Raw genomic sequence first — 14,687 nt, forward strand, 5'->3', positions numbered from 1 at the left:
TGTAGTTCAATGAGGCAAATGGGTGGCTGGATGGATTATTACATTGTAGTACATTATGGCTAATTGCTCTTTTACCAAATTGATAAGTACATATAAAGGAAACACAAGTGTTATCAAAAGAATCTGACTGTCTGTAGGCTGTAGTTTCTACGTAGGCTTTGGTTATGTTATTTCACAATAACTGGCATTATATATTTGATATCAACTAGGCACATCACATTCATGTTCAACTAACTCCACTGACCCAATAACCATACGACACCTAACAGTCTTAACATGAGTTATACATCTTATTTTGACGAAATGTAATTACAGTTGAGTACCTTAGCACCATTCCCTGACCTATATACTGCACATTAAGAGTCTGGCTAGCTCCGGTTTCAAAAGAGATGAGTTAAGCCATCCTAACAACACATACCCTTTAGCTGACCTTTATGGACTAGCTAGAGAGTTAGAACCCCACTGTGAAGACAATACTGTGTGTGTGTGCTGTATATGCGTGTGTGTGTGTGTGTGTGCATGTACTACGCCCCGTATGCATTATGGTGTGACGCCGCAATGCATCATGGACGTGTTAACTAAAGTCGGACACACACAGTGAGACCAGGTTGCTCATCCAATATGCTCCTGGCACCACCGAGGATCCAACTCATTTACTAAAGAAATTGTTTACAGTGGCAATCGGACAGAGGCTGTCGTTAGAGACGTATCGTTGTGTCTTGTGTGTTCCCCAAATGAGTCACTGTGTCCAAACAAACAACCTTAATGAAACCTACACCCATGGGCCCTGTTAGCCCACTGAAACGTAAGACACACATAGCATGGACGACGGATACAAAACGTGCCACACACGGGCAAGGCTGTCGAAGAACACTGCTTACATTTACATTTTAGTCATTTAGCAGACGCTCTTATCCAGAGCGACTTACAGTAGTGAATGCATACATTTCATACATTTTCATTTCATTTCATGCATTTTCTCTTTTGTACTGGCCCCCCGTGGGAATCGAACCCAAAACACCATGCTCTACCAACTGAGCCACAGGGAAGACATTGGTGAAAGTGGGTACTGGCCTGTACACTTGACCAGTAGTGTGGGTTTATCGCAATCCAACCGTTTGACAGCTAAATATATACATTGAGCTAAATAAAGAAGATGAGGTTGAGGAATAGCGTCATTAGACAAAACAAACTGTCATTAGACAAATTAAAGACACAATAACATAGGGAAAAAATGGCTTAAAGTTGTGGGGAAAAAACGTATTGTACTGAATACAACTGTGAAAGGTAGTGTCCCGAAAAAATCTCTTTACTATTGCTGGAATTGAACATTAGCCAGTCTATAGCTGAGAAGAAAAATGACACTACCGACATTCGAGTGGGACATTAACAAAACAGGGGATGTCGGGTTGGCAGTTGGCTGATTAGAACTAACACCATAATTACTACATACAGTGGGGACAGTAACTTCTGCTGTTGCGGAAGTGTTTTGTTTTGGAGTTAACATGCTCCAATTCACCTGTCCCCATGAGGCACCCTGTACCTCTCCCTCTCATGATCACGTCGCTGCTGCTGCTACAGTAATCTGCCGTACCGTCTACAATACCGCCTGACTCCGATCACTGGAGCGGATGATGCCTCTAATCATAGTTATCATTCAACCAAGAGGACTAACTGTCACTACAGATGTTGGATGTTCATCTGATCACCCTGTTGCTGGAGAACTTTCCTGCAATGCAGGAACATTTAAACCTGTAGTGTATTTGAGCTTTAAAAACGCTTCTGAAGTTTGTAATGTCCCTTACGAAAAATGTATCAACCCCTACAATAATGTCCGTTAATTATAATCCACATAATAATAAACATTTCCTGTTTCTGCAGGATTCTTTTCCTGCTGTAGTAAACAGACCTTAATCTTAGAGCAGATTTAGACACAGCTAGTTTGAATCCTGCTTCGAAAATACATCAGGTTAAGTGCCTGAAGCAAGAGAGATCCCAGAAACTATGTAAAATCTTGATAATCATAAATTATATACAGTAAATGCATTGATATATACCAGTGAAGTCCTTATAGTGAAAGTTCGCCAAAGACTTTAAAGGTCATGTATCACAATAAAAAAATGTAAAACTATAATAAGAAACACACTTTTTGGGGGGGGGTATTGCCACCTACAAGTGGTGTATATTCCATTTTTGGGGGCAAAATGTAATTGCAACCTGGTCTTTAAAGATCCATACCCTAGAGAGAAGTCAAGCCCACGAAACAGACATGTTTATGATCTGGTCTGTACCTATAGCAGGCAGGGATTGATTGGCGGCCATTTTGTGAGATAAATAAGGAAGTGCTGCCTGGCTGCCAGAGCGGAGGCGGGAAACTGTGGTGGTTATCTCCTCCTTGGGAACAAATTTCCTGCTCTTTTAAGCAGGTTCCCAACCATGCAGGATTAACAGCCAGCAGAGCAGACCAGGGAAAGGCAATGCTGCAGGTTGGGCTCTGTCTGTCTGTCTCTCAACACTGTCTGCTGGTAGATGTACTGTAGCTAGCTTCACCTTGGTCATGGCCCTCAAATGAACCTGTAAATACCATAGAGAATCTCTCTCTCTCCCCCCCCCCCCCCCAGTGAAGGCTGGTAGGAGGAGCTATATATGAGGACGGCTCATTGTAATGGCTGGAATGGAATTCTTCTTCTTCTGCAAGGACAAAGCGGTACCGAAGCGCCAAGTCTAGGTCCGAAAGACTTCTTAACAGCTTCTACCTCCAAGCCATAAGACTCCTGAACAGCTAATCAAATGGCTACCCAGACCATTTGCATTGCACCCCCCCACCCTCCACCCCTTTTACGCTGCTGCTACCTGCTACTCTCTGTTTGTTATCTATGCAGAGTCACTTTAACTCTACCTACATGTATATATTACCTCAATTACCTCGACTAACAGGTGCCCCCGCACATTGACTCTGTACCGGTACCCCATGTATATGGCCTCGCTCTTTTTATTTTACTGCTGCTCTTTAATTATTTGTTACTGTTCTTTTTTCTTTTTTACTTAACACTTATTTTTTTCTTAAAACGTTATTGTTGGTTAAGGGCTTGTAAGTAAGCATTTTACTGTAAGGTCTACACTTCTTGTATTCCGCGCATGTGACAAATACAATTTGATTTGATTTAATACGATTTGGAGTGCCAGATCAGAAACTGAAATATAGCGCCATCCTGTGGACACAATTTCTCCAGTCATAACATGTTGCAATACTGTACTAAAACTGAGAGCTCCACTGTATCTCTCCACTGTATGTATATAGGCTATAAAGCCGAGATAAATCACTGAATTCACCTCTATGACTTAGTGACGTGTCCAGTGTGCTGGTATTTATATATTATGGGTTATTAGTCACTCCTATCTAAGATCAAAGGATGTAGTCAGAGGAAAAGCACCAACATCCTGTTTTGATTTCACTCTGCTAACACTACACAGCAGAATGTTTTTTTTTTCTTCATCTGAACCTGACTTGTGTATTATCATGTGTTATTCCCACTACATATCATCATTAAGGCTAATTTGATGCTTATTTATGATTCATAGGCACTAAACAGTTACTGGTGTTGATGGTTTTATCTTCATAAGCTATCTCTGACTAAGAAATGTTGATAGATTATGCAGCCAGTTCCTGCCAAGGGGGAAGATGTAACAGTCTCATTAGGCCTATGCCCTATATGTCAGACAGCTATTAACATATATCCACTTCAGGGGCTGTGGGTGTTTTACTCAAACAACAAGTTGGCATACAGTTAGTATAACCTCACACCAGCACATTATTACAGATACATGTGCAAAATGTCAGCCTTGCAAAGCACAGTGCCATTGTCAAAGAGCAATACTGAGATTTCAAAGTGGTAAACGATGCATAATATGCATAATATACCTTTTTTTTTTTTTGCAACATGAATAGGCCTACTGTTGAATAGGCCTGCTGTGTAATTTATTCAAGTTTAATGTAGGCCTATTAGTAAATGTCGTATTTATAGCCTACTGCAATGTATTATTCTGTTCTACACTATCTAAACAATTTTTTGACAGCTGTCATGTTTATTTCATCTCGTTCAACGCTCTTGAGACGGTCTCCTCCTATCCAAAAAGCATGTTGAGTATTAAGTATTAAAACGGAGAAACTCAACCATACTTCAAATGTAAAGGTGCCCTATTTCCAGCGCAATAGCGTACCTGTGTTCAGGAGCCTGCGACCGAACGCACTCCCCTCCCTCCCTCCCCTCCACTCTCCCTCTCTCGTCCCCGCCACCCCTTCAGAGTTTGTATTGCACTCGTTACAGGAGGAGGGTTCATGTGCACAGAATGACGTCGCACTGCAAGTCTGTCTGACTCCTTCGCTGTTTTTATCAGTCATTCTATCGAAGGGCTAGAAAATCATAAATCTGCGGAATTATGGTCCGAATGTGAGAATATCTGATGCGTCCGATCTATATGTCGCTCTCGACTGGTGTGTCAAAGCAGCGTCTTGATGTTGAGGATTACGAGTGATATAGGCTACGCAGCTCAGCAGAGTTCTAGCCTACTGTTCTGTGCGTTGAGCTGTCAGAACTGAAACTAGTGGATGTATGGCAAGAGAAAATGCAGAATAGCTGAAGTGGGGGATATTGTAAAGAAGAAGAAATAAGGTACAGGCTTGGTTTCGTGTCTTTATTCTCTCTTCTGGATTATTGCCGCCCAGCAACACAGCCACTTGACAAATCTGAATGTCGTAATTAAGGTAAGAGCGCAGAATGATATAGCTCGAGGTAGGTAAAAGACGTGTGGTTATTATAATATTTAGATTAATATGTGAACTCCCTATACGAAATGTAAACCACTTGAATTATCACCTGAATTATCCTCAGGAAATCTTTAACTTTGAACTATATCCTGGGGGACCGCTCGGACAGATTGTGACCTACAGTATAGACTATAAATACAATTAAAGGCTGCTCTCTTTCTCGCTAAACAATAAAAATAGCCTAATAATAATAATAATAATAATTTGACTTATTTGCGCCCAGCAGGCTATTGGGCGCATTTATTTATTATGGAATCTAAACTTAAAATCAGTTGTTTATGACTTTTCAAAGGTCAGTTAATAACAATTTGAACTTTGTCTCCAGCGACATTTCCATCAGATAGTCATTCTTTACAATAATAAATAATGGATAAAAGTACGGCTTGCTCTGCTGTCACTGCAGAACTGCGATGTCTGAAATGACCTGCATTCTAACTATCAATGCACTTTTGAAATAGTTTTGCACACTCTTCGATCAGTTACCATCAATGTCAAAACTGTGATGTGCATCTTGGTAGATCAGATTGCCCCCCAAAATATTGCATAGCCTTCATCTGTCGTTACAACCTGGCATGTAGCCTACCTGTTTTTGTAGTTTATGCGTCGACAACTATCCTATCTCATAAGCTTTCTCATTTATTATAGCCTAACCGGTAATTAGGTCACCTCAATCAAAATATCAGTGTTTTTCTTTAGTCCTTCTCTTTGACAGTAGGCTAAAACATAAGTTTACCAGGGCATAAGTTTAGGAACAACAACATTACATTACGCATAATATAAAGGGCTAAATGTGATAGCATGGGTCTATATTGCGCATTTAATTATTCTCAAAAGTTGTTATATGTTTTCCAGAAGACGCTCAAAGATAGATACCATTTTCAAGTTATGTCGCAGCTATGTTGTGTCTGAAAAAACAATAGGGGATTGACAGAATAGTCGGACCAATCCGTGAATGGCGTGATGATAGTTTATGTGACGCTGTGTCTGTCTCTATCCAATGGAAGTGCCCAAGAGGAGGAAATGAACACTATAAAACTACGTGATGTATTTTTTTTAAATCAAACTATTGACTTGGCGATTTAATAGTACAGTTAGTGCAATTAATCCGGCAAACCAGAAGTTATCATGTCATACATCTAAAGAAATGCATTATAAGAAGGAACTTGTTATGTATGATAAGGTGTGATGGGGAATTGAGTCATAGAACTATTATTACTCAGACATGACAACACACAATCTATAATAATAATTTAATAATCGTTCTATGACCCCCCCCCCTCCCTCCAGAGATATTCTCAGGTCTCCAAACATGATTAGGCTGTCCCAAATGACACCCTATTCCCCCATAAGGCTCTGGTCAAGAGTATTGAACTTTAAAGGGAAAAGGGTGCCATTTGGGATACCGTGACTTAGACAAAGTTCCCCTGTATAACCATTTCAGGGATTCTTAGTTTAAAAACCAAAGCAAATAAACAGTTAACTAAGTGAGGAGGAATGTCTAAATGATTTTGCAGAAATGAATAAGACTTGATTGACAGAGAAAATGCTTGCTGATTTAAAAGGATACTTAACTTGGATACTGTAGATGTTTGGCATAATTTTCCCGCTATAAAACACACTTAAGTCAATCTTAATGAAATTGCCATCCATTAAATAAATACTTTACACTGTTCATGATTTAATAAATATTCGTGTTAAATTACAGTTTTTATATTCAGTAGTATGCTCTCAGCTTCGGCAATGTGAGATTCCAGTGGCTTTTGCGTGCTATGTGAATAATGCATTAAAAATACCCTACCACTTTGAATTCATATTTAAACAGCATTCATCAAATTAATGTATTTCTTCAACCTGCAGGTAAATCAATGACCCAGCGATGGAGACCAAAAGATACCCAAGTTTCTTCGAAGGATCCACGGACACAGAGAAGAACAGATGGTCCCATGTCCCCAGCAGTGCCATGGACTACTGCTGCAGCGGAGCCGAGGAGGCCGACAGCCTGAACCTGAACAGCAACAGTGATGTCCTGATGGACATAGTCAATGTCAGCTGCTCCCCCAGCAGCAACACAGCCGACAGCAAGGAGAGTAACAATAACAACGAAGAGAAGAAGAAGCCAGAGCAGCAGCCTACTCTCAAACTGACCCAGAACCAACGGCAGCCTTTTGTTCTCCCCCTCTTTAACAGTTCCCTCCATGGGAGGAAGCCAGAGATGATGGACTCCAAGGAGCTGTCCAAAACTGTGGCTGAATCCATGGGCTTGTACATGAACGCGGCCAGGGAGGCCACAGACTTTGGCGGCTTCGGTCAACAGGGGGGCCATTGTAGTCCGGGGAAGATGTACCCAGCGGGAGTTTGCAGGCGCCTCTGTCTCGAGGACAGCCAGTGTGCTGCGTCCGCGGGGAGCCCCAAGTTGAAGTCCCCTTCTACGGGGTTCCCGAAGCAGCCTAGCTCCACCCCAGGGGATTGCTGCTCATCTGGAACCCCAGCAGGGTCAGCCGTCTTAGGCATGTCTCTGTCCTGCAGCCCCCAGACGCCCAGCTCCATCTCCAGCCCCGGGGGCAGCAACAACCTAGTTTCGTCCACCACCAGCCCCACCTGCTTTGGGGGGCCGTTCGCCTGTTCGACCATCAGTAACCCCGTCAACCAGCATAATGCTGCTGGACCAGCTCTGGCCCACAACCACGTCCACAGGAGGAACTCGGCCACCTGCAGCCCGGCAGGCTCCAGCACGGTGGGGTCGCCTCCGCTCACCAGCCCCCTCAATGTGATGCGCTCGCCCATCTCCAGCCCCCAGAGCATGAGCAGCGTGCGCTCCCCACCATCATACAGCACCTCTACCAACATGAGGTCATCGTCTGTCTCCAGCCCCACTGGCAGCACCAACAACATGAGGGCTTCATCGTCTATCTCCAGTCCGACCACCGGGGGCCCCATGGCAATGTCCTCGAGCCCCAGGAACTCCTCTGGCGGCGGGGGTGGGTTTGCTGTGTCCAGCCCTGCTAGTGAACTGGGCCTGGTCCAGAATGACTCCAACAGTCCCGAGGGACGAAGAGACCAGCAGGATTTCAAGGAGTTTGAGTTCCCCAAGGTGGAGAGCGTGGATGGGGAGATGTTCAACGTAGGCCTGGACCACATGGGTATGGTGAAGTTCATCAAGAATGAACCCGACACGGACTATAGGAGCATGTGTCTGGGTAACGGTAGCAACAACACAAAGTGTAACCAGGCCACGGGCTGCCCCGGCAATGGCTCACCTTTCATCACACAGATAAAGAGTGAGCCAAACAAAGATGGCGGCGGATGCATGAATCCTCAGTGCTACACTGACCAGCAGCAGCAACACTCTATGGGTCTCTTCCAGTCAGGTCCGTCCGAGATCACCTACTTGTCTCTGAGGGACAACATTGACGAATACAGTCTCTCTGGGATCTTGGGACCTCCGGGCACGGAGATGAATGGCAGTTACGAAGCCGGCGTGTTCCCCCACAACCTCCTGTCTAAAGTTAAACAAGAGAACAACGATGGCAGCTACTACCAAGAGAACAACAACAACGTTGTGCCCACCTCGGCCATTGTGGGTGTTAATTCAGGCGGACACTCGTTTCACTACCAGATCGGAGCGCAGGGGACAATGTCTTTCTCACGGCACGACCCAAGGGATCACGGGACGAACCCCTTGTTGAATCTAATTTCGCCTGTTACCGCGTTAATGGAGTCGTGGAAATCTCGGCCCGGCATGTCGCAGGGTCCAAGAGGAGAAGGCTATCCAGGTCACGGCTGCATGCCAGACAGCATGTCAAGGTAAGAAAGAAATCGATGTATGGACAAAAACAAACAGCATTGTGGGTACTCTAGTGCTGCTGCACAACTCCAGCACAGTAAGAGCAGCTGGCTGGCTCAGAAATGTTTGTTACTTTCAAAATAGAAAAGTTTAAAGAGAAAACAAACTGCATTGTGGGATTGTAGTGCTGCTGCACAACTCCAGTACAGTAAGAGTGCTGGCTCAGAAACTGTTATGTTACTTTAGACTTGTTATAAGACGTGATGGATTGTCCACAGCATCTGCACAAAGCACACCCAGTGGTATAATCCAAGGGCTCTCATGTGCAGAGAGATGCTCCCTGCTATGTAGCTTTTGGGTGGAACTGAGTCTGTTTACTACATTGTGACAGGATGAATGAAGGGGACAGTGTGTCTGACTTAAAGACCATGTTGCTCAGGACCGAGGGGTTAAAGAAGGGCGTTTGCTCCGAGTCGGGGACTACCAAAATACTAATATCAACAAGGCTTGTGTAACCGATGTGAAATGGCTAGTTAGTTAGCGGTGGTGCGCGCTAATAACGTTTCAATCGGGTGACGTCACTCGCTCTGAGACCTGAAGTAGTTGTTCCCCTTGCGTTGCAAGGGCTGCGGCTTTTGCGGCGCGATGGGTAACGATGCTTCGTGGGTGTCAGTTGTTGATGTGTGCAGAGGGTCCCTGGTTCAAGCCCAGGTTGGGGTGAGAAGAGGGACGGAAGCAAGACTGTTACACTTGGGAAAGGGAAAAGCAGCGGGATGTTGGCTTAGCTGGGAGAACAGGAACTAAGGGATGGGGTTCAGCATGGGATAGCAACATCGCAACATACACTTCTGCCCTGGCCCTATTCTCTACTGTATCTAACAGAGGCTAAAGTTTGCTCTCTTATCAGAGCTATGTGTATGGACAAAAACAACATTTATTGTATTGTTATTGAGATGTGCTGAAGGGACCTTGTGTAATGCAAATATATTTTTACGAGCCTGGGCTGGCCATTATGTGGCGACGTCATAAATTATTATGAATGATTGATCACATGCTTTTGTTGCCAGATGTAGGAAACAAACAGTTGCCTTGCAGGGCAGAGCCCCGGCCACCAAAGAAAAACAAACATGCAGAAATACGGTTTGTTTTGCACAGGCAAATATGGCAACGTCTAACTTTGACACAGTTGTTGTTCGAACAGTTTATCTGATGTCCCAGTTGAGTGTGAAGCTAAATACAGCATTATGATATTAAGATCCAGGATGAATAAAACAAAAGTATCACAGCTATGAAACCAACCAGGAAATTGGAAAATATTGTCCAACTTTGTTGCAATTTCAGTATGTGAAGGATTTACATAAGGAATTCCTTCCTTGCAGAAGGAGCTTGTTTATTTGTTTACAGTTAATTTAAAGATATGAAGATATGATTATGGCTCGGGTATTTGGAGAGTTTGGGATTTGTTTTGGGTGTGATATATTTCTTAATTTTTTCATTTCACAGAGGGGATGTATATTAATGGTGGTATAAAATCTAAGCTGATCACCGAAGTCGTAAACGTATGCACGACATGGCACATTGTAAATGCCCTGCTTATTATTGCATTTTTACAAGCTCGAGTCAGTGCAGGAAGCACTAAACAAATCCGCAAACGGTATCCCCTCCTGACTTACAAAACCTTGATAGTCAGATGTTTCCCTAAGAGAAATACATGTGATTATTTGTGGCAATGGAGCCTGGCTTGGTATGTTTGTGTTTGTTGGTTTTCCCCAGAGACAAGCAGAGAAGATTAGGCCCACTACTGCTAGGAACTAGGCTAGCACAATGGGTCAATGTGTTCCAATGTGGTTGCAACCAATGATTTATATATACACTAGTTGACTGATAGGGGGCGCTGTGTTGAAACCACCGTGCCTCCATTTTAGCACTCCCTTACGTTGTAAAAAATATTTTGGAAGCTTTAGAACTGCATTTATTAATGTCTACATTAATTTTGCCACATGTACAGTGAGGGAAAAAAATATTTGATCCCCTGCTGATTTTGTACATTTGCCCACTGACAAAGAAATGATCAGTCTATAATTTTAATGGTAGGTTTATTTGAACAGTGAGAGACAGAATAACACCAAAAAAATCCAGAAAAACGCATGTCAAAATTGTTATAAAATGATTTGCATTTTAATGAGGGAAATAAGTATTTGACCCCTCTGCAAAACATGACTTAGTACTTGGTGGCAAAACCCTTGTTGGCAATCACAGAGGTCAGACATTTCTTGTAGTTGGCCACCAGGTTTGCACACATCTCAGGAGGGATTTTGTGCCACTCCTCTTTGCAGATCTTCTCCAAGTCATTAAGGTTTTGAGGCTGACGTTTGGCAACTCGAACCTTCAGCTCCCTCCACAGATTTTCTATGGGATTAAGGTCTGGAGACTGGCTAGGCCACTCCAGGACCTTAATGTGCTTCTTCTTGAGCCATTCCTTTGTTGCCTTGGCCGTGTGTTTTTGGTCATTGTCATGCTGGAATACCCATCCACGAGCCATTTTCAATGCCCTGGCTGAGGGAAGGAGGTTCTCACCCAAGATTTGACGGTACATGGCCCCGTCCATCGTCCCTTTGATGCAGTGAAGTTGTCCTGTCCCCTTAGCAGAAAAACACCCCCAAAGCATAATGTTTGACGGTGGCGATGGTGTTCTTGGAGTCATAGGCAGCATTCCTCCTCCTCCAAACACGGCGAGTTGAGTTGATGCCAAAGAGCTCCATTTTGGTCTCATCTGACCACAACACTTTCACCCAGTTGTCCTCTGAATCATTCAGATGTTCATTGGTAAACTTCAGACGGGCATGTATATGTGCTTTCTTGAGCAGGGGGACCTTGCGGCGCTGCAGGATTTCAGTCCTTCACGGCGTGGTGTGTTACCAATTGTTTTCTTGGTGATTATGGTCCCAGCTGCCTTGAGATCATTGACAAGATCCTCCCGTGTAGTTCTGGGCTGATTCCTCACCGTTCTCATGATCATTGCAACTCCACGAGGTGAGATCTTGCATGGAGCCCCAGGCCGAGGGAGATTGACAGTTCTTTTGTGTTTCTTCCATTTGGGAATAATCGCATCAACTGTTGTCACCTTCTCACCAAGCTGCTTGGCGATGGTCTTGTAGCCCATTCCAGCCTTGTGTAGGTCTACAATCTTGTCCCTGACATCCTTGGAGAGCTCTTTGGTCTTGGCCATGGTGGAGAGTTTGGAATCTGATTGATTGATTGCTTTTGTGGACAGGTGTCTTTTATACAGGTAACAAGCTGAGATTAGGAGCACTCCCTTTAAAAGTGTGCTCCTAATCTCAGCTCGTTACTTGTATAAAAGACACCTGGGAGCCAGAAATCTTTCTGATTGAGAGGGGGTCAAATACTTATTTCCCTCATTAAAATGCTAATCAATTTATAACATTTTTGACATGCGTTTTTCTGGATTTTTTGTTGTCATTCTGTCTCTCACTGTTCAAATAAACCTGCCATTAAAATTATAGACTGATCATTTCTTTGTCAGTGGGCAAACGCACAAAATCAGCAGGGGATCAAATACTTTTTTCCCTCACTGTATTGTATTACAGACACCTTAATGCATAATCTTAAATTATATTATTTGAGCTAAACATAAAAACATAAAAAATACATGATATATTTTCATTTAGTATATATTTTTTAGCTTACCAATGTTACTTTCCCCACTATAGCAAAAGATACTTCAATACATGTAATTTTGTCATTAAAACATTTCATTGAAATACTGTAGAATTCCATTCATTCCTATGGAGGACTGCTCCTACTGGGGGAAGAGCCAATATGGCCGACCGGTGACTTCAAAGCCTCTCAATGGCCAATACATAGCATCAGCAATCCAGGGTTTATATACATCATTGGTCGTAACTAATGATTTCTCTCTCTCCCCAAACACTTTATTTGAACACACTCACAAACAGATCTACAACAATTATCCAGTCTCACTCAAAATAGCACCAATAGCACCATCAGGCTGGTTAATAATGGGGCAATGATCATGTCAGCCTTTGTCCTGAGGCTGTTATGTTGGTCCAGGAGGTCAGTCCCTGTCCCATTGACCTCCTATCGATAGACCATGCTACAATTCATCCAGTTCTTCTGGCTGTCTGATCAGGGCTATTCTTGTCATACCTGGCTATGGAATGGTCAGTCCACTTTTGGCATTCAGGATGTACAGTAGAGTATGTGACAGGGGGTTAGGGCATGTATTCCAAAAGTGTTTTTAGAGTAGGAGTGCTGATCTAGGGTCAGGTTATACAATGTTCATAAAATGTTATTCATTATGAACTAAAAGTCGTAACTGATCCTCGATCGGCACTCCTAATCTAAAGACTCTTTGTGAATATGGGCCCAGTGACTTAGTTGAGATCAGGTGGGAATGAGTTAGATGTACACGCCATTCTGTCAGTTCAATTTCTATGGTTATATACAAACTCATGTCATTTACTGTAACAACCCCCCTAAAAAACAATTTTCAACTGCCGTTTATGACCTAAATACTTGACTCTGCTTGTATAACCCTCTCTAACCCCCTCTTTCAAGATATCTGGCCTGGTTTGACACCCCCCCCACTGATTTGAATAATGCTGGCTCATGATTAACAGAAATCTATTTCTCTTTCAACAGTGAGAATGATTATCCCTAGGGTACGAGCAGCAAATTAACTCAATGGTTTTTCCTAAACGGTTGGTCCGCCCTTGGCTTCATTGTGTTTTAAATCAATACTGGACACAGAGGAATAGCCGGATGTTTGATTGGCAGAGAGGGAGCTGATGTCTATGTGCAGTGGAGTGACTATACGTGTGTTTGTCTTTACGCACGTGTATTGGTGTGTGTGTGTGTGTGTGTGTGTGTGTGTGTGTGTGTATGTGTGCATGTGTGCCAGCTGCGCCTGCCTACAGTATCTGTGGGTTTCTGTGGGATAACAAGGCATGCAGTTCCTGCCAAATGATCTGGCCGTTACCTTGGAGACAACCTGTCTCTTCCCCTATGGTGGGAGCCAGAGCTTCAAGTGATGTTGACGGGATCACTGCCACCGTAGTCCTAATGAGATACAGCTTAGCCCCCTAATGTCAGGCAGGATGACAGTCAGAGGTGGGGCCTGGCCGTATGGCAGAGACCCAGATACAGACACAGCTCTGGAACTGCCCCTCTCTATAAAACTATACACTTAGCTCCTCACATGAGAGGTTCAATCAAACACACACTGGGGAAGACTAGCCAGAGTCCTGCTGCTCTCAGAGAAACAACACTTCATTCCAACTACACATAGCTCATCACAAGAGGAGGGGTTCAATCAAAACTGCACTGCAGAAGACCCATATGCCTGTGGTTAAGAAATATTGCTTTATTTAGTTATATTCCTGTGCTGATATTGCTTGATTTATGTGATTAATCAAAGTTTTTTGGACTCAGTTTTACTCAGTAAACATTGTATATGGTACCTATTAATTACATTTTATTAGGGTGTTTACAATCGTTCCAAGTAGGGAAGCGTTGCCGCAGTGTGAGTTGGATTGACTTCCTGCCAGGATCACATAACCCCAAAAAGTCCAATTGCAGGAATTCTATGGTCCAGTTCAGCTCTGGATGGGTTAGTATTGTGCCCAGGCCAGTATTTCATCAGGAGAAAGTTACATAACCATTAAAAACCAGCAAGAAACTGGAACTTCCTTTGATCAACTGAAGCGTTGGATGGCAGGGAGGGAGGGCGGGAGAGAAGGAGGGAAAGAGAAAGAAAGATTGAAACAGAGAGACAGAGAGTGAGAGAGGGAGAGAAAATCGAGAAAGAGAGAGAGAGAAAATCGAGAGAGTGCTAGGTCGAAGTAGAGAGAGAAATCCCTGTGCAGTTACTATTTTTTTCAGGCTTCACTTTGGTTTCCTCTGTAAATGGGGTAATGTTTTTAATTAAAAATGACTGTTCGTCGGAGGAGTCTGGATTACTCAGAGCGAAAGCGTTTTAACTTTAATTCACAAGAGCAAAAAAAAAGAGAGAGAGAGAAAAAGAATCTCCTTGGC

At 43.4% G+C, this 14,687-nt stretch overlaps 1 protein-coding gene across 4 annotated transcripts in view; it reads left to right on the forward strand.

Moving 5' to 3' along the window:
• Positions 1-4,320: 4,320 nt before the first annotated feature.
• Positions 4,321-14,687, forward strand: part of LOC106610192 (mineralocorticoid receptor) — a 93,706-nt gene continuing 83,339 nt past the window's right edge. For 3 of the 4 annotated variants that reach the window (XM_045722748.2, XM_045722750.2, XM_082978436.1), the window contains exons 1-2: positions 4,321-4,765; positions 6,686-8,632. In XM_045722748.2, the coding sequence (XP_045578704.1) occupies positions 6,705-8,632 (1,928 nt within the window). In that variant the 5' untranslated portion in view covers positions 4,321-4,765; positions 6,686-6,704. The remainder of the gene's footprint in view (positions 4,766-6,685; positions 8,633-14,687) is intronic. The other variant, XM_045722749.2, reaches the window with a different exon arrangement.

This window comes from Salmo salar, chromosome 08 (genome assembly GCF_965601325.2).
Source record: "Salmo salar chromosome 08, fSalSal1, whole genome shotgun sequence".
NCBI classification, from domain to species: Eukaryota; Metazoa; Chordata; class Actinopteri; order Salmoniformes; family Salmonidae; genus Salmo; species Salmo salar.